General features: G+C 38.8%; 1 protein-coding gene across 3 annotated transcripts in view; it reads left to right on the top strand.

The window, feature by feature from the left end:
- Positions 1 to 26,360, top strand: part of PTCH1 (patched 1) — a 71,423-nt gene that overhangs the window by 13,493 nt on the left and 31,570 nt on the right. For 2 of the 3 annotated variants that reach the window (XM_051642938.1, XM_051642941.1), the window contains 10 exons: positions 10,767 to 10,956; positions 12,261 to 12,330; positions 12,443 to 12,534; positions 14,040 to 14,238; positions 14,843 to 14,964; positions 16,176 to 16,323; positions 17,120 to 17,251; positions 17,551 to 17,706; positions 18,331 to 18,429; positions 19,682 to 19,807. In XM_051642938.1, coding sequence (XP_051498898.1) covers positions 10,767 to 10,956; positions 12,261 to 12,330; positions 12,443 to 12,534; positions 14,040 to 14,238; positions 14,843 to 14,964; positions 16,176 to 16,323; positions 17,120 to 17,251; positions 17,551 to 17,706; positions 18,331 to 18,429; positions 19,682 to 19,807 — 1,334 coding nt within the window. The remainder of the gene's footprint in view (positions 1 to 10,766; positions 10,957 to 12,260; positions 12,331 to 12,442; positions 12,535 to 14,039; positions 14,239 to 14,842; positions 14,965 to 16,175; positions 16,324 to 17,119; positions 17,252 to 17,550; positions 17,707 to 18,330; positions 18,430 to 19,681; positions 19,808 to 26,360) is intronic. The other variant, XM_051642940.1, reaches the window with a different exon arrangement.

Consider the following 26,360-nt stretch of genomic DNA (forward strand, 5'->3'; position numbering starts at 1 on the left):
TCAAGCTGCATGGCTGGTTTTAGACCAAGTGCCAGAAGTTCCTCTGCGGTTTTGTGTGTGGGTTGCTACAGTTATTCCCCAGGTTCCTCCCACCTCCTAAACCACTACATTCTTTATAAATTAGAAGTGACTAGTACAGGTCTCTTGTTTTAAAGGAGCATAGCGTCGAAGGGTACACATCTTTGTAAGCAGTTGATGGGGAAATCTGTAAATCTCTTTGGCGTAAACTATTCATTCATATATTTCACTTGCAATTCCTTCCACCCTCCCCCCCTCCCCTTTGTATTTTTTGTAGTCGGCTATAAGGGGTGGTGGTGTTGACAGAATATAGTTCACACCACACTGACCTTGTGATGAAACTTCCTCACAGCCGCAGGGGGTCCTTATGAATCAGCCCCTAATCCAGCTAATCCCGCTCGCAACAAAATCATGAAAGTGGCTCCCAGCGATGTGTGTTTCCCTGCGCGGATGCAGCGCGAAGGAGCGGCCCTGGCAGCAGCTCCGCGCGGTGCTTGCCTTTCCTGGGGGCCGAGCGGGGCTGCCATTCCCCGGGCCGGAGAGGGACCGGCCCGCCGCGCCGCGCTGCACGCCGGTGGCGAGGCCGGCTCCTCGGAAGCCGATCCGAGGGAGGCAGGGAGGGGAGGTTAGGGGTTCCCGCTGTGCCTGGGGCAGTGGAGCGCTCCGGGTGGGCGTGAGGAGGTGCCAGCGAACGGTGCGGCCTGCAGCCGCCCGTGTGCCGCGGCCCCGGCGGCGGCAGGGGCGTGTCTTCGCCGGTCCGGGAGTTTCTGCTAGTTGCTCGTTCAACGGGAGAACAGGCCGCTGTTGTCGTCTGGCGGGCTTGGTGTTGAAGTGAAATTACCTGCGTGCTCAGACTAGCCAAAAGGAGAAGATAAAGAGGGTGATGTGGGTGCGTTTGGTCACTTGCTGATCTTTGCTTCCCAGCCCTTTCTGCCTCAGAATAAATTTAGCCATATGGTCATGTTCTCTCGGAGTGTCTGATGGGAATCTCTGATTGCATCCTGCACAAAATGAAATGTGCTCGTTGCTGCTCAGTGTGAATAGCGAGCAAACTATGAAAAATGGGCCTCCTGACAGATGCAGCACTGTCTTGGGAGCTGGTGGCCAGTAAGAAATATCTAGGTGGGGGGAGCTGTGACAGGCAGTAGGTTCAGTGGTGGAGGGAGTGCTGACCTGACCTGATTGTGTCCAACAGTGAAAGCAGTTCTGCTTCAGTGCAAAGCCATTCAGAAGGAAGCTGCTTAGGCAACAACAGATGGTACAGCAAGCAGCTGGTAGGGAATACTTGAAATAAAATGTACCCTGTTTCATAACATGTTCATTCCTTTCATGTTTCTATATGTTAGTTTTGCTGTCTCTTAAAAGCACTGTTTAGGAAACAATATCCCCTGAAAGGTTCTGCATTAATAGTTTTTTCATTGCTGTTTGCTCATTTAAAAAATTACATTTGAATTTTGCGCTGCTCCATGCACAGATTAAATTCGTGCTGTTGCAGGAGCACAGATGAAAAGACTTTAAAATGCTGCTTTTAACCACACAGGAAAACAATTACATATTTGAGGAAAGGGCACTGAGAGGTTAAATTAAAAGTTGGACCTAGATTGCTGTGGAACAACACAGCAAATTGTTTTTAACATATTACCCAGCAGAAGCTAGTATTCAAGATAAAGTATCTTAAAACAGTTATATTCCACAGTTTTGAAATGCTTAAGTTTAGACCTTGAATCCCCTTACATGCCCTTCTTAGGAGAGCTCCTGGAAACTTGGTGACTTTCATGTACAATTGAGGATTTTAGCCTGATATGAAGTGTGTTCAAATGTTTTCTTATAATACTGAAAAAAAATTTCAGCTTTGTGCCTCAGAGGTGTAAACATGACCATGAACTGTTGGAGTTGCAGTAATCTGCATTAGCTGCCTGTCCTCACTCTAGGCCATCTCCCTGATTTCTAGGAAAAAGCAGACTCTAGAGTTCTTCATTCCTTTGGTACATCAGAGAACTTAGTAGTTGGGGTTCTCCACCAAAAGCTGTGTCTTAACTTTGACCTGAAGGGACCAGGTCTCTGGAAGAAAGGATAGGTTTCTCTCCATGCCCATTCACTCCTCAGTCTCTTTGTTGGGATGGTCAACAAGAATACCAATTGTGATGGTGGTTTTCTATAGTATGGACACCTGCCCACAAGGAAATGGTCTGAGACCACCAACTCATTTCACATAAGCTAGCAAACAGCTGTCAGATGGCAAACAACTTGTGGTCACTGTTGTTCCTGGCTGGATTAGAACCAGTGACCCAGAGGTGAACAGCTCATATCCTGTTACCAAGGACATGTGTTGCAGCTCAGTAAGCAGCTACTGCATTTTGTGTAAAATTGGAAAGTCTGACTTGCATGTACCAGTTTTGTATATTGCTGTACATTTATAAGCTGCTTGCATTTTTTTTTGCCCCTTTTTTTTTTTTTCCAGTTAATACTGTTCAAATTGTTAATTTTTGTTTGGTTGGGTTTTTTTCACTGCATTTTTTCAGTTTCTCAACCTACAGGGACACCAAGCAAGAAATGCATTTAAAAAAATAAATTAATTAACAATTTGTCTGTTTTACCCCATCAAAAATAATATTTTTCTGCCCATGGGTAATACAGATGCATACATGTAAAATCAGCTTTTATTTGATTTTTTAGAAAGAAGTTTCAGCTCCTAGAATTCTAGCAAAGGTTTCCCACTACAGGCAGAGGCAGCTGTTTTTGGTCTGTCTTCCTGAGTATGCAGACAGCTTTGTGTCCTTGTCACAGCTTTAAACTTTGTCAAACTGTGGCAGAATTAAAAGCCATCTTTGATGTGTGTTTTTATTTTTGCCCTTCATAATCATGTCAGCATTAATAACATTTGTAAAAGCAACACTGGAGTCATCCCCAGCCTATATGAGGCATAATTTGTATCATATGATGGCTTGGGAGATAAAAAGCAGCCTTTTGAAGTGCTTTGTTGTGGCAGATCTATTTATTTATTTATTTATTTTTAATTTGGTAAGTTTTTTTTTGTATTTATAGGCCAGTCTTTTTATCTCTGCCTTATTATTATTTTTTAAAATATTTTTTTTAGCATAAATCTTGTCTTAACTAATTCTCACTGTGGCAGAAGAGGTTGGGATGGTCACATTGCTTCTAGATTTTCCTAGAAGTCAGCAGTTATATGGTGCAGGCTGTGCTAATCTGGGTAGACACAACTTTTGCTACTCCATGCAGCTATACTAACACAGATATATGTATTCAGCAGACTAAATGCTGTGCCTGAAAAGCTAGACACAGCATGGAATTTCTGACTGCCTGTAGTCCAGTGCTGGCATAGATCATGTCTAATTGCATGGTAAAGATGGTAATTTTTCACTGAGCTGTTGCACAGCCCATTGAACACCTATGTAATCTCTTTAAGATACTGACTGCTTACCACTGTGTTCTAGCTCATGTAAACTCAACAGATTAATTTATTTATTTTTTTGGTAGCTTAATTTCAGTCACTTCCTATGGAATCTTTAGTTTGCATAGTTAAATAAATTAGCAGAAAAAAAATCGCTGCAGGTAGCCAAAATTTTGTAATAATGTAATCCTGATGGTTTTATGAGAGCCATCCTTTGCATCTTTAGAATATCAGATACATCAAATAAATAATAATATCTTACAGTCAGTAGTTAATAAATTTGAACACCAACAATGTAAACCAATAGCAATTCTGACTCTACTAGTACACAGCATTTAAAAAGTTTAAGGAAGTGAATATTCCACTTGTCCCATTTCTTGTACTGACTAAAGTACACGTACAAATGCAAGTGTTTTGCAGTTCCTCCCAGCAAATGGATTTACCCCTGTACTCTGCCAGTTAGACCTAGAAAATTATAATCCTGAGGAAGGTGCTGTCTTACCTGCTCTTCTGTCAGGATGCTAACTAATACTGTCTGTGCGTGGAAGACCTATATTCTGTTGCTGACAAAGGGCAGCACAGACAAGCTCAAACATCCAAGACAACTCAAAGACAGAACTCCCTAGAGAGCACCAGGAAGCTTTAAATCAAAAGGCCATTATTTTTCTGTGCCCAATAAGAAGCAGGGTAATCTTCATATATGCCAGAGAACTTAAACTTTTTATCTCAGTGTCTTTATAGGAAGTTTCAATCCTGTGTGAGTAGGTACTTGACTGTTATGTTTTGTTGTTAGGAGGTCTGTGCTCTTTTATCAGTAAAAATTGAAATTGTTGTTGGTGTCATTAGGTACTGTCTTCTGCAGTATGGCAGGTGTGAACATTTCTAATTCTGGTGTCCTATTAAGACAGGGAGGCAAAGATGTGGCTGGCTGACTGGCTTAGCTATGTACCATTGTAATGTACTGAAACTAGTTTATTTTTGTGGTCTGTCAGTAACACCTGTATGTGTGTGTGACAAAGATGTGCAAGGGAACAGCACAAAGAGGAACTATGTGAGAAGGTGGAATAAAAAGAAGCGCTTGATTGCTGTCAAAGTTGAGGGGGATAGGCTATGTAGGATGCCAGGGAGAGAGGTATGGAGATAAAGACCTTTGCTGGTTCCCATTCTGCCCAGGTGAGAGTGGAGAGAAGGCTAGGCACCTGAATCTTTCCCTAGCACTTGCGCAGGCTGGAGTCCATTACTGAGTGGGGGCTGTCTGGTGTCCTTGGAATCTTGGGTGTTCTTGTCTTTTTCTGAAGACTGCTGCTTTTTGGGTTGATTGGTGAAGGTTGAGCCTCAGATGAAAACATCAGGATATAATTCTCAGTCTTTTATTTTGTATGCTTACCGAGTCATGAAGGGTTTTTATTTTCTAGTTCTCTTTGATTCCTGTTGTGGAGATTATAATAGGTATTGCAAATTGCAAGGTTGCCCACATTGGCTGTTACTCGGGCCATAATATAAGCATTGTAAGGGATACTAATCTACATGTCTGATATATCAAAAACGGTCAGCATCTTTTGGAAGGATGTAATGAAAACACCGTTTGTGTGAGATGTCCATGACTGTTAGAAGTACGACTTTATTGCTTAGAGTTGTCACTGTCAAAAGGTTGTGCTGGATTGCTTTAATGCTACACACTTACAGTCTTGGAAAAATTAAAAGCACGATGTTGCTCAAACAAAGGAGAAGTGTGTCAGCCCCCCACAAATGCTCAAGTGAAATAATTTTAAGGGCCACAGTGTTCAGAAGTGGGGTTAGCCAGAAAATTTTGCTCCGTTCACACACCTCCAGCTGGTTACAGAGGAACTTAGGCTCCATAACTATTAGATATTTCTGGAACTCTTGACTTTGGTTTCCTAAGTCTGTCCTCCACATTGATAGGCAAACTTTTTTATCCCAAGTGTTTGTGTCTCAGGAATGTTCTTCTTTAGAGTGCACTTGCTGTCTACTAAGCTTGTTGCACAGTTTAGCATGAGGTAGCTACTGAATGGTCAATAGATGTAGTGTTCATGTCTGAAAAATTGACAAAACTATAGGCTATATGGTGCAATGCCAGTAAACTGAAATGAACATTGTACGATACTCTAAAAACAAATATTTAATGCCATTTGAGCAATCAGACAGTAAATTAACAACAGTGATTTTTGGCTATTTCTCATGACTTAACAGATTGATGTTTTTGTGTGGTAGAAGTCAAACTTACTCCTGAGACCACTCAGTGTGAAAGGAACTGCAGTTCCTTGTGGTAGATTCCAGAGTTCTTTCTAAGCGTGTTAATGTAGTATCTTGTAAATTTTGAATCCTAATTGTGAGAAAGGTGTAGCACAGGAGCTGAATGACCCAGTAACTTTGGAATTGTTAGTAAGTCAGTGGAAGGAAAGCTGTCAGAAATTGTGTCAATGAAAACAAACATGGTTTCACTCTTACATCATTAAAGGGTGCATCAGTGTTGTGGACATGTACAGTAGAGGCGAGCAGTTTTGTTTTTCTAGGTGCTTCTTACTTGAGATGCATCAAAGCATTTTAATGTGTGATGGCTGAAACACTGGGACTGTGACTTCAGTGCTTAGTAATGGGATCTAAGGCCTTTCACCTACAGGTCATGGGTTCAGGTCTGCCTCAAGTTAAGGATGCCTAAAACTTGTTACCACCTGACAGCTGTTCATTGCTCTTGGGGGAGGGAGGCACGGTGGTCTGTACATAGTTGTTAGCAACCCTGCTTCCATACTGACAATTACTGCTCTCTTTAGGCCCTCCAGAAGGGCAAAGAATTTAGTACCTTGACCACCTTCCATTCAAGTTGGTGGGGAAGTTCAAGAGGAATAGCAGCTTATTTCATGGTATGGAATGCTGACTTGCTTAAGGCAGTTCTCCTGTGTTCTGCCAGAGTTAAGACGGAAGTGTGTGGAGGGGTGGGCTTTCCTCTTGTCTGAAAAAGACAGATTTTTAGCAAGAACTAATACTCTGCAACAAAGATGCTGGCATTAGAACTGTCTCCTGTTGAACACTGGCCTTCAAATACATTCTTGAGAATGAGAAACTGATACATTAAGTGAGAAAATGTGCCAGGACACTGGTGTTATTGCTTTGTTGTGGTTTTTCCTTTTTCAAAAAGTTGTTAGCTGAATTTTACAGATGACATAGTATCTCATTTCTAGTTGGCAGACACCCAGAATCTGATGACACTGCTGAAAGTATAGTGTATACACTGCTACATCATGTTATTACTGGCCATGAGGCAATGTATGGGCCTGTTATTTAAATAAGCATTTTGGCTTGAGGGAGTTTGCCCCACCAGCTCTAGGCACTGAATCATAAGGAATCATAGAATCATACAATGGTTTGAGTTGGAAGGGACCTTAAAGATCATATAGTTCCAACCCCCCTGCATGGGCAGGGACACCTCCCGCTAGATCGGGTTGCTCAGAGCCCCATCCAACCTGGTCTTGAAGACCTTCAGGGAGGCATCCACAACTTCCCTGGGCAACTTGTGCCAGTGTCTCACCACCCTCACACTAAAAAATTCCCTCCTAATGTCTAACCTAAATCTCCCTTCCTCCAGTTCTGATCCATTACCTCTTGTTTTCTCACTACAAGCCCTTGTAAAAAACCCCTCCCCAGCTTTCCTGTAGCCCCCTTCAGATACTGGAAGGCCACTGTAAGGTCTCCCAGAGCCTTCTCCAGGCTGAACAACCCCAGCTCTCCCAGCGTGTCTTCATAGCAAAGGTGCTCCAGCTCTCAGATCATCTTTGTGGCCCTCCTCTGCTCTCTCTCCATCAGCTCCAAGTCCTTCTCATGTTGGTGGCTCCAGAACTGGACACAGCACTGCAGGTGGGGTCTCACCAGAGTCGACTAGAGAGGCAGAATCACCTCCCTTGACCTGCTGGCCACACTCTTGTGATGTGGCCTGGGACAGTGTTGAATTTCTGGGCTGCAAGTGCACATCGCTGGCTCATGTAGAGCTTCTCGTCCACCATCATCTCCAAGTCCTCCTCCAGACTGCTTTCAATCCATGATTCTATGATAATGTAACAAAGTACTCAAACACCATCAAGTAGTTTTTGCTGTATTGAAAAAGAAAGTGATATGTGGATTTTATCACCAGAATATTACAGTAAAATAGTTTTTTCTGTCTTTGATATGGAATTAAATGGGAAGCATTGCTACTGTATACCGTACATACATCAGTAGTTAGTAGCTCTTTGACTGCAAAATGTTGTCACCAAATATAAGAAAACAGAATTCATAAAGAAAAACTAAAAAACACCAGGATTTAGTTCATTGTTCATATTTTCCATTGCATCCTGTATAGTGTGGAAATCCTATGATGACTATAATGCTTGAAATTTTTTTTTTACAAATGTAAGGAATTACTTTCTGCAGAGTGTGCATAGTATCATGTATCTTCAGAACAATGAATCCAGAGGCTTCAGGTAATTTTCAGTGACATTTTTAGTGGTTTCTCTCCTAGGTTTTTGCACCAGATGTGGATAGTTTGGGGTGCATGTGTTGGGGCAGAAAAATCAGCAAGAGCATTTGACTTTAAAAATCTGCATGTTCAGCTAATTGTGCTGATTGTGGAGGCTTAAGATCTCTGGGTATGGCAGCCTCCAGTGATCTTTGCAAACTTTCAATTCAAGTAAGTGAAAATGTAACTGATGGAAACTCTTTTTCCCCCCTTCCCTTCCCTTTTGCTCTTTATTACTTCCGACATGTTGAAAGGCCACTGATGTATCCATTTGCTTCTGGTCTGTCCATATGTTTTCACATAAACTTGCTTTGGCCGTCAGAGTTTTTCTCTGCAATCTGCATTTATAGTTGCTTTGTACCTGTGTGTTACATTGTGTGAAGTATCTACATTTGCCTGTGGAGTTATCTTTATTTAACTAAAGATGTGTACACAATGGACCCATCAAAGACATAATTAAATGTTGTAATGCCTTAAGAAGAATGCGGAATGTATCTTTTGCAGGGTTCTGGAATGAGTACTAGCCTTCTTGGGTGGCTTTGCTATTCCTGTTTTAAATGTTAAAAGGGGGGGAAAAACAGCTTCTATATTGATGTCTGACTTGTGTGATGCAATTTTGATTAGCTAAATCTGCCCTGTTTAGTGAAGTTAATATGGTTTGACAGGACCTTGATTAGGAAGCAATAATTTCTGTTGATAGTAAACAGTTGGTCACTTTCAGCAGAGATAGGAATGCCACCCTTTGTCTTGAATGAAGTATGATCTGTTAGTTCAACTCCTTGTTAAATTCAAAAGGAAGATGTGGGTGGAATGGGAGAGAATGTAGTACCAGGAGTAGAAGTTTATGGTAGACTCCAGAGTACTCATGAAGTTGGGCTTTATTTTCTTGGCTGGCATTGAGACACAAAGGAGGGAGACATTTTGTCTCTGGAAGCACTTGCAGTATAAAGGACTGCAAAATAAAACTGTGGTTCTGAGTCATACAGATTAGGGTAATTCTGCTGTTCCCTTACCCCCACAGCATATTCCTGTAAGATGAAGCAAAATTGTTTAGTGTATCATAGACTACTGGTTGGTGGAGAAAGATGGCAGTGAGCATGAACAGGAGCCTGGTTGGTGAAATATCTTTAGGTTTTAATTCTGGATAAATAGTAACAGTAGCTTTTTGTTGCCATGTATATTCTCTCTCTCTCTTGCTAAGTGGAATGTTCAGCAATTGTAAGGAGACTCTAAGTAAAGAAGTTGTACTTTGATTTTTACTTTTTTTCTTACTCTGAGCTCGTCTCTGTTAGTCTTTGTGAAGGACATAATGCCACATATGACAGGCTGAAAAAATGAAGTGTGTTGTGGAAACACTTACTTCAAAGAATTCTTAAACTAGAAATTAAGTAATGCTTCGTGCCAGAATGACTGTATGATTTAATTGTTGAGTGTCTCATTCTGACAGCTTTTTCCATACAGGGGCCCAGCTTCTTGCCTGGTGGTCCTTTTAGCCCCACGGGGTTATGGGTGTTTTGAGGGCCCAAGTGATTGAAAAAGTATGTCCCTGTTCAGGCTTGGGAATGTCATCTCCCACCCTGCCAACTGGTTACAGATCAGTCTTCTATTATATGGCCTAGGAAAAAATAGATGTACATGCATGATTTCTGTTCACACTGTTGCAGAATTAAACTTTGGCAGTAATTCAGATCACCAGTGCCAAGCTGACGAAGGTCTGAAAAAAATGTGACAAATTAGGCCAGGTCTGTAGCTTGGATTTAGCAGAGCAATAAAGGTAATAAATTGTAAGGGATGGAAACAACATGTTGGTGGTATTCTTGTCCTCCTCATCTGGATGTGGTGTTGATTCAGCTAATGGATTGAATTAATTGACCCCACCTCCCACATGCATTTGCTAGAGAGACTACAGGGGAGGTTATATAAAGTATATAAGCTCTAGCTGAATGCTTTGTTGTAAGAGGGAAGATAATTTTCCATTCTTCTGTAAAATTTTCTGGCAAGGAAAATTGAATATGGCTCCCTCTAGAGCCTGTCAACTTCGCTGTCTCCCTCTGCCTTCTCTCCCTCCCACCCCGGCCCTCCCCCTCCTCCCTGCCATGTTTTAATATAGAGCACACTGTTTAGCTCATATGGGTTTAAAAATATATGTTGTGTATGAATGATCTCCTGTCCCACAGCATGTTATGCAGGTACAGACCACTGGGGTAAATTAACTGTAGACAGTCCTTTCTGCTGTGCTCCAAGCGGCATCTCTTTATGTGAATGTGGTATTTTTTCTTTTTTGTGTAAGGCTGAAAGGGGTACTCATGCTCACTTACTCTTTCCCTCCCCCCTTATTTAACTGAGGAGAAACGTTCTCCTTCTGCCTTTGCCAGATTATTTAGAAGAGTATAAATTAAAGCTATTTATCTTGACATGTGCTATTGGAGCAGAACTATTTATACAAGGGTAAGAAATTGTAACATAGTATTTGGTCTGGTCTGCAAAGAAAAGGTTTGGTTTGGGTTGGGTTTGTGGGTTTTTTTGTTTGTTTTTAGTTTTTACATATGGGATATTGGTTATAATGTAGGAAAAACTGTTTGGGTTCCAGTTTCAATATCAATGTTTTAGTACATTAGAGGCAATGGTATTTTAATGAGGAATATGCTTTTTTGTTGCAGTGTTACTAAAATGGAGTTGTTACTAGTTTGAGAGTTACTGTGGTCAGTTTGAGACAGAGTAATCCATGAATCATGGTGTAATTTTTCTGATATGAGAGTGCTCATCAGCTGAATCCAGGAAAAGCAGTTACTGGCTAATATAAAGCTGTTGATATTTATCCATCAGTTGGTGGACGAGTGAGTCAGGAGTTAAATTACACACGGCAGAAGATTGGAGAAGAGGCCATGTTTAACCCCCAGCTCATGATCCAGACTCCACAGGAAGATGGTGCTAATATACTAACAACAGAAGCACTCCAACAGCACCTTGATTCTGCGCTTCAGGCCAGCAGAGTACATATCTATATGTACAACAGGTAAGACAAAAAGCAGAAGTTTTCTTGATCATCTGTAACAGATGAAAAGTGGGCACACGTGTTTCCCTCCATGTGTTTGTAAATGGTTAGCACTTCAGAACCTTTCCTGTAAGACTGTTTTGATTTGAATTTCACTCATTTCTGATACTTGATGTTGATAGATTGTGACATGATAGTAGTGAAAAATTGGCTTTGAACAAGCAGTGCTACAGTATTCAGCGTTTGTCCTGGCAGGGAAGTGATATCTGTGCTCCATAGAACATCCATGTGCTTCATAGGACCTTATGGATGGGATTCCTAATATTGAAAATCCTTCCATTTTAGAGTTGAATTCACTTGCTGACACCATCATGAGGTACATAATGACTTTGAACAGTAGCACAGGTTACTATCCTTCCAATAGTTTGGATATAAAGGGAAGTACAGCTGCATGAGAAATGGCAGCGACTAGAATAATAGTTGTTTAATAACAGACATAATAGAGTTGGCCGTGGGAGTGTCTATGTGTACACACTGAAGGTTGGGAGTTGAGTGTTGGCCAGCAAAAAAAATTAAAAAGGTGCACCTTAGGAAGGTGCAAGCTTTGAGCTACTGACATGTCTTCCTGAAAAGTGGTTCCTCCAGGGTTACTACTTAGGTGGCAATGTGCCCAGGGGTGCTGCCTGTGAGGACTGAAACCCCGTCTTTCAGCACATCTTTTCAGTACATTCAGCTGATGCCTCAGTGAACTAATGCCAAGGCTCCAATTATCTTCTACACAGCTCCTGCCTCATCTGTGTTGTTAGAAGTTATGGCAGCAGAAGTTGTAACATAGCTGAAAACAGAAGGCAGAAATCTTAATGGTTTATTTTCTCCTGAATGTGTGAGTCAGCTGTGAATATTCTAGTCCTCTGAGCTAGCTTCTTTCTCACTTGTGTCACTGAATGTGGTAGCTTAAGTCACAAACAATCTTCTTTATACCAAGATGGATTTCTGTCCCTGTAATGTGCTGACTAGCTTGTTCATCCAAAAGTGGCTCCATTACTTTTTTGAGTTTTATAGAGAATGTGAGAATAGCTGAAACAAATATCTAGTCTGTAACTACAAGATAAAGGCTCTTGCTTTTGCTTTTTTTTTTTTTTTTTTTTTTTTTTGTGTGTGTGTGAGGTGTAGTATATCCGTGCTGAATAATATGTCTTTCTCATTTTGCTGCTTGAAGCCAGTATGTGTATAGGAGTTGCAATTTCAAGTGTCTGATACATTTTTAAAATAACTTGCCAGTAATTGTGCAAGCAAAAAGTAGTTGTTCTTTATATTTCTTTCAGACAGTGGAAACTGGAACATTTATGTTACAAATCAGGAGAACTCATCACAGAAGCAGGTTACATGGACCAGGTACGTGTAGCAGGCATTTAATTACAAGATCTGTATATTCTCATTATTTGGCTTTTGTTGCTTTAATGATGTTCTAGTATAAATGTGTTTTTCTCCTTTCTGATTTTGACAGATCATAGAATATCTTTATCCCTGCCTAATTATCACTCCTTTGGACTGCTTCTGGGAGGGCGCAAAACTACAGTCAGGAACTGCTTATCTATTGTAAGCATGTTTTTTAAAACTTTCTCATCTGAGTTTAATTGTATAATTGTGTATGACATTTCAGTTGCATTCCCATTGTTTATTGATACTTTGTTTTAACAGAAAAATAAAAGATAAAATGTAGTGTCTCTATAGAAAATATGCATTGATTTTTTTTTTTTGTTCAACAAAGATTTTCCTGTTTCTAAAGACATGATTTGTAGGCATCGATTTATATCGTATGTTATTTTCCCTGTTCTGCTAGCATGCAGAATAATGCTAGCATACAAATAAAATATGAGATCTGAATTCAAGCTTTTAGAATTTTATGTTTGTTGGGGTTTTTTATTCCCTGAAGTAAACTTGTTTCTTGTGGTTTTTTTTATTTTCGTGAGTTTTTTGTTTGCTCTTTCTCCCTCCTCCCCCCATCAAATACAAAACCACTGATTGGCTGCAAACATTATTCTTAAGAAAATTATCTTGGGTTAAATCTCAAGTCTTCCTAAGGAATAAAGAATAAATCCTTTGCTTATGAGATCATTAAATAAACCATATAGTATCTTTTATGAGTGGTTTCTCACAGTTTAAGAGTGTGATATTAAAAGCCCTGAATCCTTTAAAGGGTTAATTGCTAATCTGTGCAGGCACTTTCTGTTAATTATTCAAGAGTTAGCATTTGAGTTATTGTTTCTGTCCTGGTTTGTATGTCTCAGTAAAAGCAATTTGCAATGGCCGTCTCCTAACCTTTAGTGTACAGTTTTAGATGGGAAAATAAAAGGGTTTGTGTTTTCTGGTTGGGAGATTCAGAATAATGACTTAAGCCTGGTTAAGCAGATACAGTGTGGTTTGAGCCACAGAATAAGGCAGCCAAAAGCCTTTCTAGTCTGTCAACATCACAAATTCAGAGGTGGGGGGTGGGATACATGACAGTGATAGTGGTGACAGCCATGGTAGCAAGGAAAGCCTGATAGTTGATCCTCAAGCTGCCAGGGCATTTGAAGGAGCATGGTATTGTTATAGATAAACAAAGATCAGCTATATTGATTGATTACATTTGCAAGATGATTACTAGACTAGCAAGAAGTAATCTGATACTATGAGAAAGGCTTTCTTTCCTCAGCCCACTCTCTTCTTTCCCTCTCTCCTTACTCCCTCCCCCAAATTCTTTGAAGCAGCTGCTTTTTTGTTGTTTGGTTGCTTGATGATTTGTTTTGCCTTTCTTGTAAATGAAATAAATTTGAACCTGTGAATATTCTGTTTCATACAGCTTTGTAAGATCTTAGTATTTTTGTTAAAATTACTACTGGGCTGCAAGAAGAGTACAAACACATCTAATTTAAACATGCCTTATGTTTTATGAAACAAATGCCATACATTTTATGAAACAACCTTACCAGGAAAGATTTTTCACTTGTAACAGAAAATAACTCAATTATTTATACAAACATGAATTTTCAAAATATGTTTGTTTCAGTACTTCTTTTGTCTTTTCTGTGTGTGTCATTTGCTCCTGGTTTCTCTTGCAGAGGGAAGCCTCCTTTGCAGTGGATCAACTTTGACCCCTTAGAATTCTTGGAAGAGTTAAAGAAAATAAACTACCAAGTAGACAGCTGGGAAGAAATGCTGAATAAAGCAGAGGTTGGTCATGGTTATATGGATCGACCCTGCCTGAATCCTGCTGATCCCGACTGCCCAATCACAGCTCCCAATAAAAATTCCACCAAAGTAAGTTTGTTTGTCCTTGTGTGTATCTTTTCAAGGGAGGCCAGAGTGTGGGGGGAGGGCAGAGAGGAGAGAAGGTGGTACCATTTTCTTTTTGAGTGATGTAATTTTCCTGTTCCTGCTATATGCTGTTAGGCCACAGTTACAAACTTCGCCTCATTCTGTGATGCAATGCTTGATCCTGTGTATTAGAGCAAGAGTGCAGCTGTCAGCAGCTGGCTTGGTGTGGCAAGGTGGAAATGTGGCATTTTAGCACACCTCAGACAGACATAGCCACTGCTGGAATACAGCTGCCAATACACACTCATGCCACTCAGCAAAACCTTCATTCAAGTAATGCCAGTTTTTATTATTTTTGTGAAGAATTTGAATTAACAGGCCTCAATGTATCCCTTTATCAACCACAGCAGCCTTTGGAGAACTTGCCATCTCATCAACAAGTATCTGGCTTGTTTGTTCAACTTGATTTGCTGAACACAGTTATCTTTCTTTGTAGACCTCCTAGATTTCCTTGAATATCTGTTATTCTAGTGCACTGGATGTTGAATTAGGGTATAAGTTTGTCTGAAGTTATGAAACTGATTAATTGCTTTATAATTTTTTCTAGCCTCTTGATGTAGCTCTTGTTTTGAGTGGTGGATGCTATGGACTGTCAAGAAAATACATGCATTGGCAGGAGGAGCTGATTATAGGTGGTACAGTCAAAAACAGTTCTGGTAAACTTGTCAGGTAAAAATATTTGAAGAAAATTTCAAAGTTTTTCTTAGACTTTGGGTTTTGGGGCACATGAGAAGCATTGTGCATAATCTACTACCCTTCATGTGTATTATGAATCCCACTTTAGGAGGACATGCCGCAAGAGAAGAGAATTTAAAAGAGTGATTAGAGAGTTGTTTGAATTAAAGGAGGCATCATTGCTTCCTCCTCCTGACCCCAGAATGATAGTGTACATCACTCAGAGAAAAGTTTTTTTCTGGCAACTTTGTTATTTAGAATATATGTACTAAACATTGAACAGTGTTTAAAGCACTGAACATTGATCATGTTTTTAAATAATAATTTGAATAATGTGCTCACTTTTTTAACTTCTCAGAATTTAAGAATTTCCACTGAATTTTTTGTTCAGAATCAACACAGAGAAAAGCCTGGGTTTGTGTTCCTACATCTAGAATACAGTTTTGAGTGATAAAACAAATCCCTCTGTTTCAAACCTCTTGAAAAGTCTCAGAACACGAAATACCTGTGGCATAGAACTGTCCTGAAAAATGTAGGCCAGACTAAACTAAATTAAGCATAATCAGACCATATTTAATACAGATAACTTTTACTAGAACTTCTAATATTAATTTTGGCCTTTTTTACATTCACACTAAACACTCATAAGGCTTACAACAAGGAGACAAATAATGTATTTTTAGTGAAAAATAAAATAATCCTTTAAGCTTCTAAAGTTGTTGAATACAGTTGCATATTGTGGAGAATCAGGATGGATAGTTATTGCCATTGTGTACTCCTTGCAGCTTGTTAGACATCACGAGTTTAATCTGGCATTTCTCTGTGAGGGATGACAAAGACCAAGATTCTTCAAATAACAAGTAGCCAACAGCATTTACAAGATCTCATAGAAATAACTGTTCCTTTGGCATCCTCACAGTAATGTCTGTCCACCATGATCTTTACAACTGATTTTTAGGGTTACATTCTTTGCTTCTGAAACAGATCACAGATTTAGCCTCAATACAGCATAGACCAGTACAGCTGCGTCAAATACACAGTAGAATAATTATACTTTGTTCAATTTTAATATGAATATGTGCCCTATAAAATCAAGAACCCATGCAAGCTCCTGGTAGGGTCTCATTTGGGACTTGATACCATTAACATGATTTCCAGAAAAAGCTCATTTTATGCCTCTTCCTCCTTTTCTTTCCATGTCACAGCGCCCAGGCTTTGCAAACCATGTTTCAGTTAATGACTCCCAAGCAAATGTATGAGCACTTCAAGGGGTATGAATATGTTTCACATATCAACTGGAATGAGGATAAGGCAGCAGCAATTCTGGAAGCCTGGCAGAGGATGTATGTTGAGGTAAAACTGAAAATAACCTAGATATCATACTGTGAAGTCTTGCTGAGATCCACTGCCTTGTGTTATGGCTTTTTGTAGTATTTCTTCAAGGAAGCTGTTTAAAACAGAACTGAGTCATTGCCTCCTGTTTTTTAAGTTGGGTTGGATTTTTTTTTTTTTTAATTTTCTAATTAAGAAGCTGCTTGTTTATTCACATAGGAGAAGTCATTAAGGTTTTACACTTTGCTGTCTGGGACATTTTTGCTTTGCTGAGGCTGAGAAGGAACCAGAGACCTAGCTGGAATGTAAACGCTCTTGGTTGGTGCGGTTATTCTAAAGGCGTCTGGAAAACATTAGCCAGCCATGGGCTGCTCTTCCAGCAACACCCGAGGTGGGAAGGGTCTGTGACAGTGCCTGGCTTCTGTGTCACACACTCTGACCTCTGCTGTGCTGCTTCTCACCTCTGTGAATGACCAGGCAGAGGGGAAAGGAACAGCCCAGAGAGACTGCTGGCTTGGGGTTAAAGGGAAAACTTGCATTGCACCAAATTCATGATGGAGTAACGGGAAGAGGATTCAAATTCAATGTTTTGAATGAGCTGGGAATACAGCAGCCTTTTCTCAAAGGTGCAAATTCTTGTCTGATAATCAGTGCTTTCAGGAAATAAGGACAAAACACATTTGTAGCATCGATGTAATCTCTGTGTTGGGTGTGGGCTTTAACAGGAACATTATGGCAAAAATAGTTGATTTCAGATGTGTGCTGTAGATTATAGCAATTAATTTTTCTTAGGTCACACCAAATTTTCTTTTTATAGGTTGTTCATCAAAGTGTTGCACAAAACTCTACCCAGAAGGTGCTTTCCTTTACTACAACCACCCTGGATGACATCCTAAAGTCATTTTCTGATGTCAGTGTTATCAGAGTAGCTAGTGGCTACTTGTTAATGGTAATAAAATAATTTTATTTAACTTTTCTGGTAGTAGAACAGGACCTAACTAACTGCTTTATTGTTACAGTAGTTCAGAATATTTTAGGCATATTTAAAATAAAAACTACAGTTTGTAAACTTTTGTGTCAGGCTTGTCACCTGTTTCTCCATGTAAAACCTGTGATGTGTCGTTGCTGTTTAAAACTGTTGTAAGGATGTGTATGCTGGGTGGGGAGAGAGAGCTATTAGAGAAGGATCCATTCTAATATTTTGCTTTTTTTCTCCCCCAATTCCTTCTCTCCCCCCACTTGCTGTAGCTTGCCTATGCCTGTTTAACAATGCTGCGGTGGGACTGTGCCAAGTCTCAGGGCGCCGTGGGGCTGGCAGGAGTCTTGTTGGTTGCACTCTCAGTGGCAGCAGGATTGGGCCTGTGCTCATTGATTGGAATTTCCTTTAATGCTGCCACAACTCAGGTATTTAGGAGACACAAGTCTGCTCTTAAATTACAAGTAGTCTATTAGTAAATAAACACAAACTGAACATTTGAGGAGAAAAAAAAGCTGCAAGAGTATTTTGCCTCCAGATTTTTACTTGTGCCTTTCTCCTATCTCATAGCTTATGCTGTGAGAAATGAAGTGATCATGCTGCCAAATGATATTAGAGAAAAAGGCAGATATTGTGTAGTTTGTATGATTAATAGATTCTGGGCAATTTGATTTTTCTGTGTCCTAATAGGGCTGGAGACACTAGTTGTACATAAGAAGATGGAGATTTTGTCTTTATATCTGAATGTATCAGCGGGTTCAAATTCTGAAAATATTTTAAACATAACTTGAATTCTTATCAGATACTCTTTGTCTACCCAAAACTTGAATTACTTTTTATGATATTTTCTACCTGTAAATGATATACTGCTAGTTCCCCAGCAGTATTTCAGAATAAAGGTTAATAGCTGTATTGTGTCCTTTTGATTTCATTTTACCCTTGGATTTGTGTACAGCGTAAGGTAAAATTTGCTTTAATTAGCCATTTAATGGCTAGCTGCATGGCAGATAATCAAACAACCTTCTTGGTTTTTGTTTTGTTTCTCCCCCAAGGTTTTGCCTTTTCTTGCTCTTGGAGTTGGAGTAGATGATGTTTTCCTTCTGGCACATGCATTTAGTGAAACAGGGCAGAATAAGAGAATTCCATTCGAGGTAATGACAAAATGGGGATTTGGGAGAAGATTAAAACAAAAGGCTTGATATAGGAAAACATAACTGTATCCAGAACTAATTGGTAGTGATTAAAAAAAAAAAAACACATTTTTTTTCTCAATAGCTTTTCCTAGGGTCTGGAAATTCCTGTCACAACAGGAAATCATGGCAATGCTGTTATGCTAGAACATTTAGGAATGTTCACATTCTTCTCTTTTTTTCTTTTTTTTTAATAGTAGCTTAGATTTATTTTGCCTTGAATATTTAATTTATAGCTGTCCTATGAAGCTTAATTTACATAATCCAAATTCTGCCTAACATTTCAGCAAACATCAAAGTAAATTTAAGAACAAACTTAAATATGAGTCAGACGATTAAGTGATATCCTGCTTTTAATGGAAGATCACAAAAATATTAAAGTGAAAAAAAAGAGAAGGCAGACAGCTTAGAAACAAAACATTTATTTTTATTTGTATCAGCTATTACCTTTACCTATTTGTTATGGCCTTAAATTTGAGTTATTTTGTATATTTTTATCTTGTTTTTCCTTTCTGATGCTTGTAATAGACTATGACACTCAAAGCATAACATATTAATATTACGAAATTTGAGATGCCATCACTTTTATAATCCTTGCCTTTTATTGACCTTTTATTATTCAGTCCAAAGTTTAATATCCGAATTACAAATAATTTAAAAGCCATGTATTGCTGATTCTGTTTTGTACAAGCAATGTCTTCCATGTGATTTTTCTAGCATGAAGGCACTACATCCTTACTTTACTATAACCTCCATATGCCTGCAAATGTGGTCTCTGGGTTTTAAGTTGTTTTGTTACATACTTGTTCAGGATGTGTAGCTATGTTATGCCTCCATGCTGTTAATACAAGCTTATTTTGTCTGAAAAATGAGAGCATCAAGTGACTCCACTAGTAGAAAATACATTTTATTTACAGATGTGTTTGATATAATGTCTATACTTGTCTAGTTTTGTGTTCTGAAGCTAGAATCAGCTTTTATAATGTTTTCTACCTGCAAAAAACATGAAGACTTCACATGTCATCCGCTTTTCTCCTGAACCATGTATTTAGTATATTGTTTATTCTCATATACTCTAAAATGCACACTTGTATTCAGAAATCCATTAGTATAATTTTTCACTGTTACTATGTTCTATCTGTAGGATGACCCTTTCATTTGCAGGACATCACCTTATTCACTTGACCTTTAAGATACATTATTTTTGTTGCAGGACAGAACAGGTGAATGTCTGAAGCGAACAGGAGCAAGTGTAGCCCTTACATCTATCAGCAATGTCACTGCTTTCTTTATGGCTGCTTTAATCCCTATTCCTGCTTTACGAGCATTTTCACTCCAAGTAAGTTTATCTCCTCTTTTGTTAGCTCTCATGCATGGTCCCATCCTGGAAGGCCACTGATGATACTTGATAGTGGTCGTGTCCAAGTCTCCAGTGCTCTGCAGTTCACTGAACCAGTATGTGATCAGTGTTTACCACAGATCTGGGTAGCAACAACTGCTGTCTGCCTTTGATTCTGATCCTCCCATTTCTCATGCCTGGAGAGACTCTTGCATCCTGTTAGCAGGTGAAAAGGTACCCTGCCCCATCTCAGCTGGGTTGAAGGCAAAAACCAAGATGTATGAAACTAAGCAGAAACAAGTCTCCAGACAGATTTGTGTTCTGAAGTCAAGAGGAGTAGACTGTAATATGTACTGTAACCTTCCCAATCAGGATTTTAATCCTTTCATTCATGTTTGTCCAATTTTCTGCTCTTAAAAACAGTGACCAAAGTGCAATGACAGCAAATATGCATTTGCCGTATTATTTATTGCTGCAGCAGTTTGTACTGCCTTGCTCCCAATCTAATTTTAGCAAACTTGCAGAAAACTTCAAGAATTTTATGTTCCAACTGCTTTGAGAGAAAATGTGAATTTTATGTACTGAGTCATGTATCACTTGCTCTCCCTTTTTCTTCTTGTATTTGTTTGCAATAATATATCTTCAGGAATATGAAATATTAAGGATGCTGGAGAAAGCTGTCTTCAAAAAGCAAGGGCTCTTTGAAGGAAGGTTTGGGAGTTCCAACTTCCTCCCTGACACTGGTTTAATACATAAGCAAGTTAAGGCACTGTCTGGCCTTGGTGCAGAGCTGGCAAACTACTTTTTCAGTAGTTACTCTTCTGCTGCTGCAGCCTAATTCTCCAATAATTTTTTCTTCTCCTTGAGTCCTTGGCTACCCAGAGGAAGCAAGGGCTGCTATTTTCCTTTATACATTTGGCAATTATTTCTGTTTTCAGAGTTTTAGGTATGCCTGCATTAAGCTGTAAAATAGTAAACTGTTTGCAATTGCTGTTATGTTACCAATAAGCATGAATAATTTCTTTACCATTTCTTTCTCATAGGCAATTCAGTACTGAAGAATAGAGAAAGTGAAGGCCTCATTAGTGTTCTGCTTTGTTTATCAGATGTCTGTGGCAACTAAAACTAGATCCTTAGCCCTGAATGGTTAGCAGTATTTAGCTCTGCTGATTTCAATGTGTGAAATATTTTTTTGAAGAGTAACACTTCTTCTGTTGGAATAAGTTATTTATGTCTCCTAAATCTGTGGTCCAGTTTCAAATATTCAACATGGACCTTAAGCAGCTAAGAGGATACTGGAGATCCTCTCTAGAGATCAGAGGAGAAGGCATGTTTTTTCATACTTTCTAGTACCTGTGCTTTAAGGTTGTTACTTCAGCCTACAAGCATCTTACAAGAAGTACTCAACAAAGATGGGCCATTTTTTCATAATCACACTGCTAAGCTGTTGAGTATGAGGCACCAAAATAAATTCTTTCTTATCTGATGAAATTTTGCTCAATATTTCTCTGTTCTCACTCTTCACATCAGAACATGACAGGTTGCCTTTGGAGTGTAAGTGTAGACAACAACTGCAATTGTTGCTATAAACTGAGAATAAGTTAAATATACCTTTCCTATAGTCTTTGCTTTTTGCTTGCGGCCACATTGTAGACTAAGTCACTGAAAGTTCATAAAACAAAGTCCTCATAACAAAATGACAAACTTTTCAGTTAAATTTCAACATACTCATGTATGAACATGTTGGTATTATTCAGAATAAAACCATCATGATTGTACTCCTATCTAAGGCAGTGATTAATATGGAATCGATATATGGGAACTTTTGGGTATCCAAAAATTAATGTTTGAGTTGCTCAATCTTTTCTCACGTGCATTTGTAATTTGTCTTTGTTTGCACATAATAACCCCTTGTGTGTATATAAGGCATGAAAAACATGCAAAAAAGGGTCAGCTGGAGACCTGTGATGAGGATTTACTGATGCTAGAGCAATATATACAACTGATACGTGTATACGCTAGGAACCACTAAAATAACATCCTTTGTTGTTAGAAAGGAACATCTATTACTTTCTTTGCCTATCTTCACCAGGTAAAATCTGGTGATAATTAATCACAGCATTCCAAATCAGATAGCCAAGACAGATTTTGGTGGGTGGTCTGTATTTATATATGGATTTCTTTATATTTAGCGTCTTCTTCCTCCCTCTCCCTCTTACTCAGGCTTGTTTAAACAAGAAGTTCTTGCTGTCTTTGATAGCTTCCTAGCAAGACTTACAAAGCAATGAAATACCACATTCACTTTCCACAGATTCTGCCTTCTTCTCATCTAGATAGAGAATTTTTAACAGATGGGCTCAGAAAAGGGATTGCTCTTGACCTTGTTTTGCCCTTAATTCACTTTTCTTAAGACATTGCAAGATATTTGTCAAAGTTTCCATAATTTTTGAGGCCCAGTATCTGTAAAATAAACCAGCTGCTCAGGGAGAATAAATGGTTTCCTGCATCCGTGAGCCCAGCTTTTAGTTACAAATTCATGTTTTGCATATTAGTGCTTTATTCTTCTCAGCTTCTGGTCTCTTCTGCCAGTTAAAGCAGTTCATTGATATTTCTGAGCTGTTAATTTACTTCATGGAACTCAAACACTGCAAGTCTCATGCTGTCTAAGGACTTCGCTAGGGTTAGTTCTTGCCAGGTTTTAAAAACTGGAAATCAACCTTTTGGAAGTGAAATTTTAAAAATCAATTCCATAAGGCAGATATTAACTATTTTAGCTTTTTTACTATTTTAATTTTTTCATTTGTTGATCTTAGCCCCCTTTTCAAGTCGTTTTAGGGCTCTGAGATGCTGAATATGTCCCAAATACTCAGTCACAAAAATCATCTTTAAGAGTGCTCAGGACTTGGAAGGAGTAGGTCCTGAGTTTTCAGATGTGTTTCATTTCTTAAAACTGTGGCAGAGGAGGTAGTTATCAGAGAAATCCACTGAAAGTTTTTGGAGTTTGCAGTAGGAATGTCTTAAACATAGCCCTTTGTTTTGATTATAAAAGAAGGAAGAGACAAGGCAGAGTATAACTACCACTGGGCTGAATTCTTTTCCTCAGACAGACTATTTGGACACTGTTTATGGTTCCTCCATACCAGAAAAGAGAAGGTACAGCTTCACAAAAATTCATCTACCTCTTCTTGATCACACCAGAAACTTCCTCCCCTAATAGCAGAGGAGTGGTATGGATTCACTAATGAGCAGGGGTGGAACTTTTCGCCGTAAGTCTTAGCAGTACCTTTTTCCCTCCCTGTAAGAATAACAAGAATTTTTTTCCTAAATGTAAAAATGCGTGACCAGGTGGTGGTCGTAGGTTTGTGGAGAGAAAGAACTTCAGTTATCTTACTCTGTTGAAGTGGTTTGTCCCCCGTCTTTTACCCATAATTTACCTTTCACTGCTCCTGACACAAGAATTTAACAAGCAAAATTAAAGCCTAAAGGAAAAGAGGGAAGGGAGGGGGGAGATCCAAGTCTGTACGCTGTCAGGAGGGAGTTGCAGACAGGCAGCAGTAGGGTGGAAGTTTCCCTGACAGACCTCCTTGTCTGTTCATCACCTCTGGCTATGCAGCACACCCGTTCTCCTTGGGTGGGCTGCCAGGAACGGCACATACCAGCACATACCTTCAGTGAGGCCCCAGCCTACCAGCCTGGCTCCTGTCTCCCTTGCTGCCTCCAGCACAGACTGCCATTCTTCTGTCTCCATTAACAGTTGCAGCAGCAATAATATTTTTGGGCTGTGCTTTATTAAAAGATGCACAAAGTGGAGCGTGTTTCTCGGAAAGTGACCAGCAGTTTGTTCTGATTAATGGATTTTTGCTACACTGATCTCACTTTACTGAATGCCTTCATTTTACACCCTCGAGTAATCCCCATTTCATTCCTTCTAGGCCTAATCTTACCTTTCTTGATTTCTGAAAGAAGTGGTCTGAGGCCCTTTCCTCTCACATTTGACCATTCTTCTCTGAAGGGATGAGACGAGATGCCTTGTTCCCAAAAATACTAAGCCTCAGCTAACAGGTTACCTGTACTCTGGAAGCTCTGCCACCTCAGTTTGTTTCATTGATGCTTTTCCAGTTAATGTAATTGTTACAGATTGTGGGTATTAGCATGACTGGTTTTTTCATACATTCCTGTTCCCAGCCAGGTATTGGGAAGGAAAGCACTGGCTGATGCATCAGATCAGAGATTGAATCAACAGTTCTTCCTTCCCCCTCCTTATCAAATCACAGGGATGTTCTTTGATAGGATAGCAAATTAGAATTGATACAAGAATAGTATTTTCTGTATTTAATTGTGACAGCTGAGAACTGTTACATTTTTTAAATGCTAGGAAAGTAGATGAGGGAGGGGGTGCAATATATAGGAAATGTGGTGTTAACACTCTAATAATCTATTTAAGTGTGAATCAGGATAGAGAGCATTGTTTAAAAATATTTTCTTGCAGAGTTAGTACATCAACACCAGGATGGCACAATGTAAATAAAATCTAGTTGTTCTGAAAAGAGATGCCATGCTAGTAGGCAGATTTACTGTGTGTTGTTGGATTAGTTTTGGTGCTCCTTAAAAAATCAAATGTGAATGTAACTTAATTTTAGCAACATCTCTACCATATGCTCAAGTATCAGTTTTCAGGTTTAGCGGCATTTCCAATTCAAGGATGTTGGGGTCCACAAAGGAAACAGATCATAGAATCACAGATATGATATGACATGAAGATGACAGATAAGGCATGAAGTGTTTGCAGTTTATGGAGCAGCGGCAGAGGACTTCTGTTAGTTCTTCAGCCATGCTGGAGAAAGTAAGAGTTACTGAGTCAGTTCTCAGCTGTTTTTTCCAAATCTCAATAAATCTTAGCTGATACTTGATAGAAGATCTTAGTTAGACACAACCAATTATTCATGATATGGATGATGCAACATTCTCTGGTTTAGCAGCAATAAAAAAAGCAGTTGTATTAACTAGGTCCAGCAAACACCTTGCTTGCAACAGTAGCCATTTATTTTTCTGACAGATTCGATTAATTCTAGAGAGGATCAAAAGAAAATCACTAAATTTTAAAGTCTTGCCTATCACCTTACATACCTCTCTGTGTGAATATTTATAAATCATTAAACAGTCATTGGATCTTTTCTCTCAAAGATTGCTAGATACTAATTTGGCTTTAAGTACTAGGTAAATTCTGGTTTGTAGTTATGTCTGCAGGTGACCAGCAGGACCAAACTCTTACTTCAGGCAGGCTGGAGACAACAAAAGGAAACACCAATAAAAATAACTTTGGTATATACTGTGTTTATGATTGAAATTACTAGAGAATATTTACATAACAAGTTGTTTCTGTAATTCTCAAAAAGTAAAAACAGTATCTAGTATATTTATTATACTTTGAAAGCTTCAAACCCATAAAAATTATTTGCACAGGTCAAGACACACAAAAATAACAATTGAATTATTTAGGCAATTAATATTATTTATTTGACACCTAAGTAAAAAATTATTAAAATATGGATTTTTGGATATCACATCCTTTGAGCTGCCAGTTTGGAAGACTGATTTTTCATCATCAAATGCAGTCATTCATTTATTTTGGAAAAAGGAGCGTGTATTTATATCAGGTTAGTGACCTGATTTTTGTAGCCCAAATTTTGTTCTTTTTATTACTGTTTTAACCAAAATGGTCATTACTTCAGAAGCTACAGGTAGGAGCACTTGATGGTTTATATGATTTCCTTAGCATGAAACTGAGCTGCTATTGAGATGTCTATTGTTTACCTAATGGCTAAAATACAAGGATTTTACAGAGTTTTATCATTATTTTTTCCCCAGTGTATCTCCTACTCTTGTAATTATCTTCCAGTCCTGTCTGTGCCCAGGCATTCTCTTTGTGATGACTAGTGCTCCTAACAATTCTGCATTACAAATAAATGCTATTAATAATAATAGATGCTGTACCTCATATGTTTATGGCGATTTTCTGGGCATGTCTATGTGGGAAAATATTTGAAGTATGGCTTGAAAGGGGGTAGGAAGGCAGGTTCGTTTTTTTCATTACATAATGTTTGCTTTACAAATTAAAACAAGTATTCTTGTTCCAATTTAAGATGTATTCTTCCAATTTAAGACTAATTTGGGTAGACTGGCTCATTAATCAAGTTCTGCTACACACAAGTGTATTAATACGGAGATTTACTATGTGGTCTTGGATTAACTGATTCTTCTTTAAAAATAGTCGCTGATACACACAAAATGTTATTTTTGGCTAGCCTTAAGTTAGTGCATCAAGTGCATAATATTTTACTAAACAGAACAGTTTAGTTAAAATAAACTTAAACCTTTATTTAATTTCTGATTTAATAATGTACTTTAATGTTACTGTGTTCCTTAAATTACTTCAGATCCCTTAAATGTGAGAACTTTAGTTCTAGCTCCAGGTTTGCTTTTGCTTCCATCTTTCTTTACTGTGAGACTCTAAATATAGCAGAATCCAATGCAAAAGTATGATTTGTTTTTC

The sequence above is a fragment of the Apus apus genome, chromosome Z (assembly GCF_020740795.1).
Source record: "Apus apus isolate bApuApu2 chromosome Z, bApuApu2.pri.cur, whole genome shotgun sequence".
Taxonomy (NCBI): Eukaryota; Metazoa; Chordata; class Aves; order Apodiformes; family Apodidae; genus Apus; species Apus apus.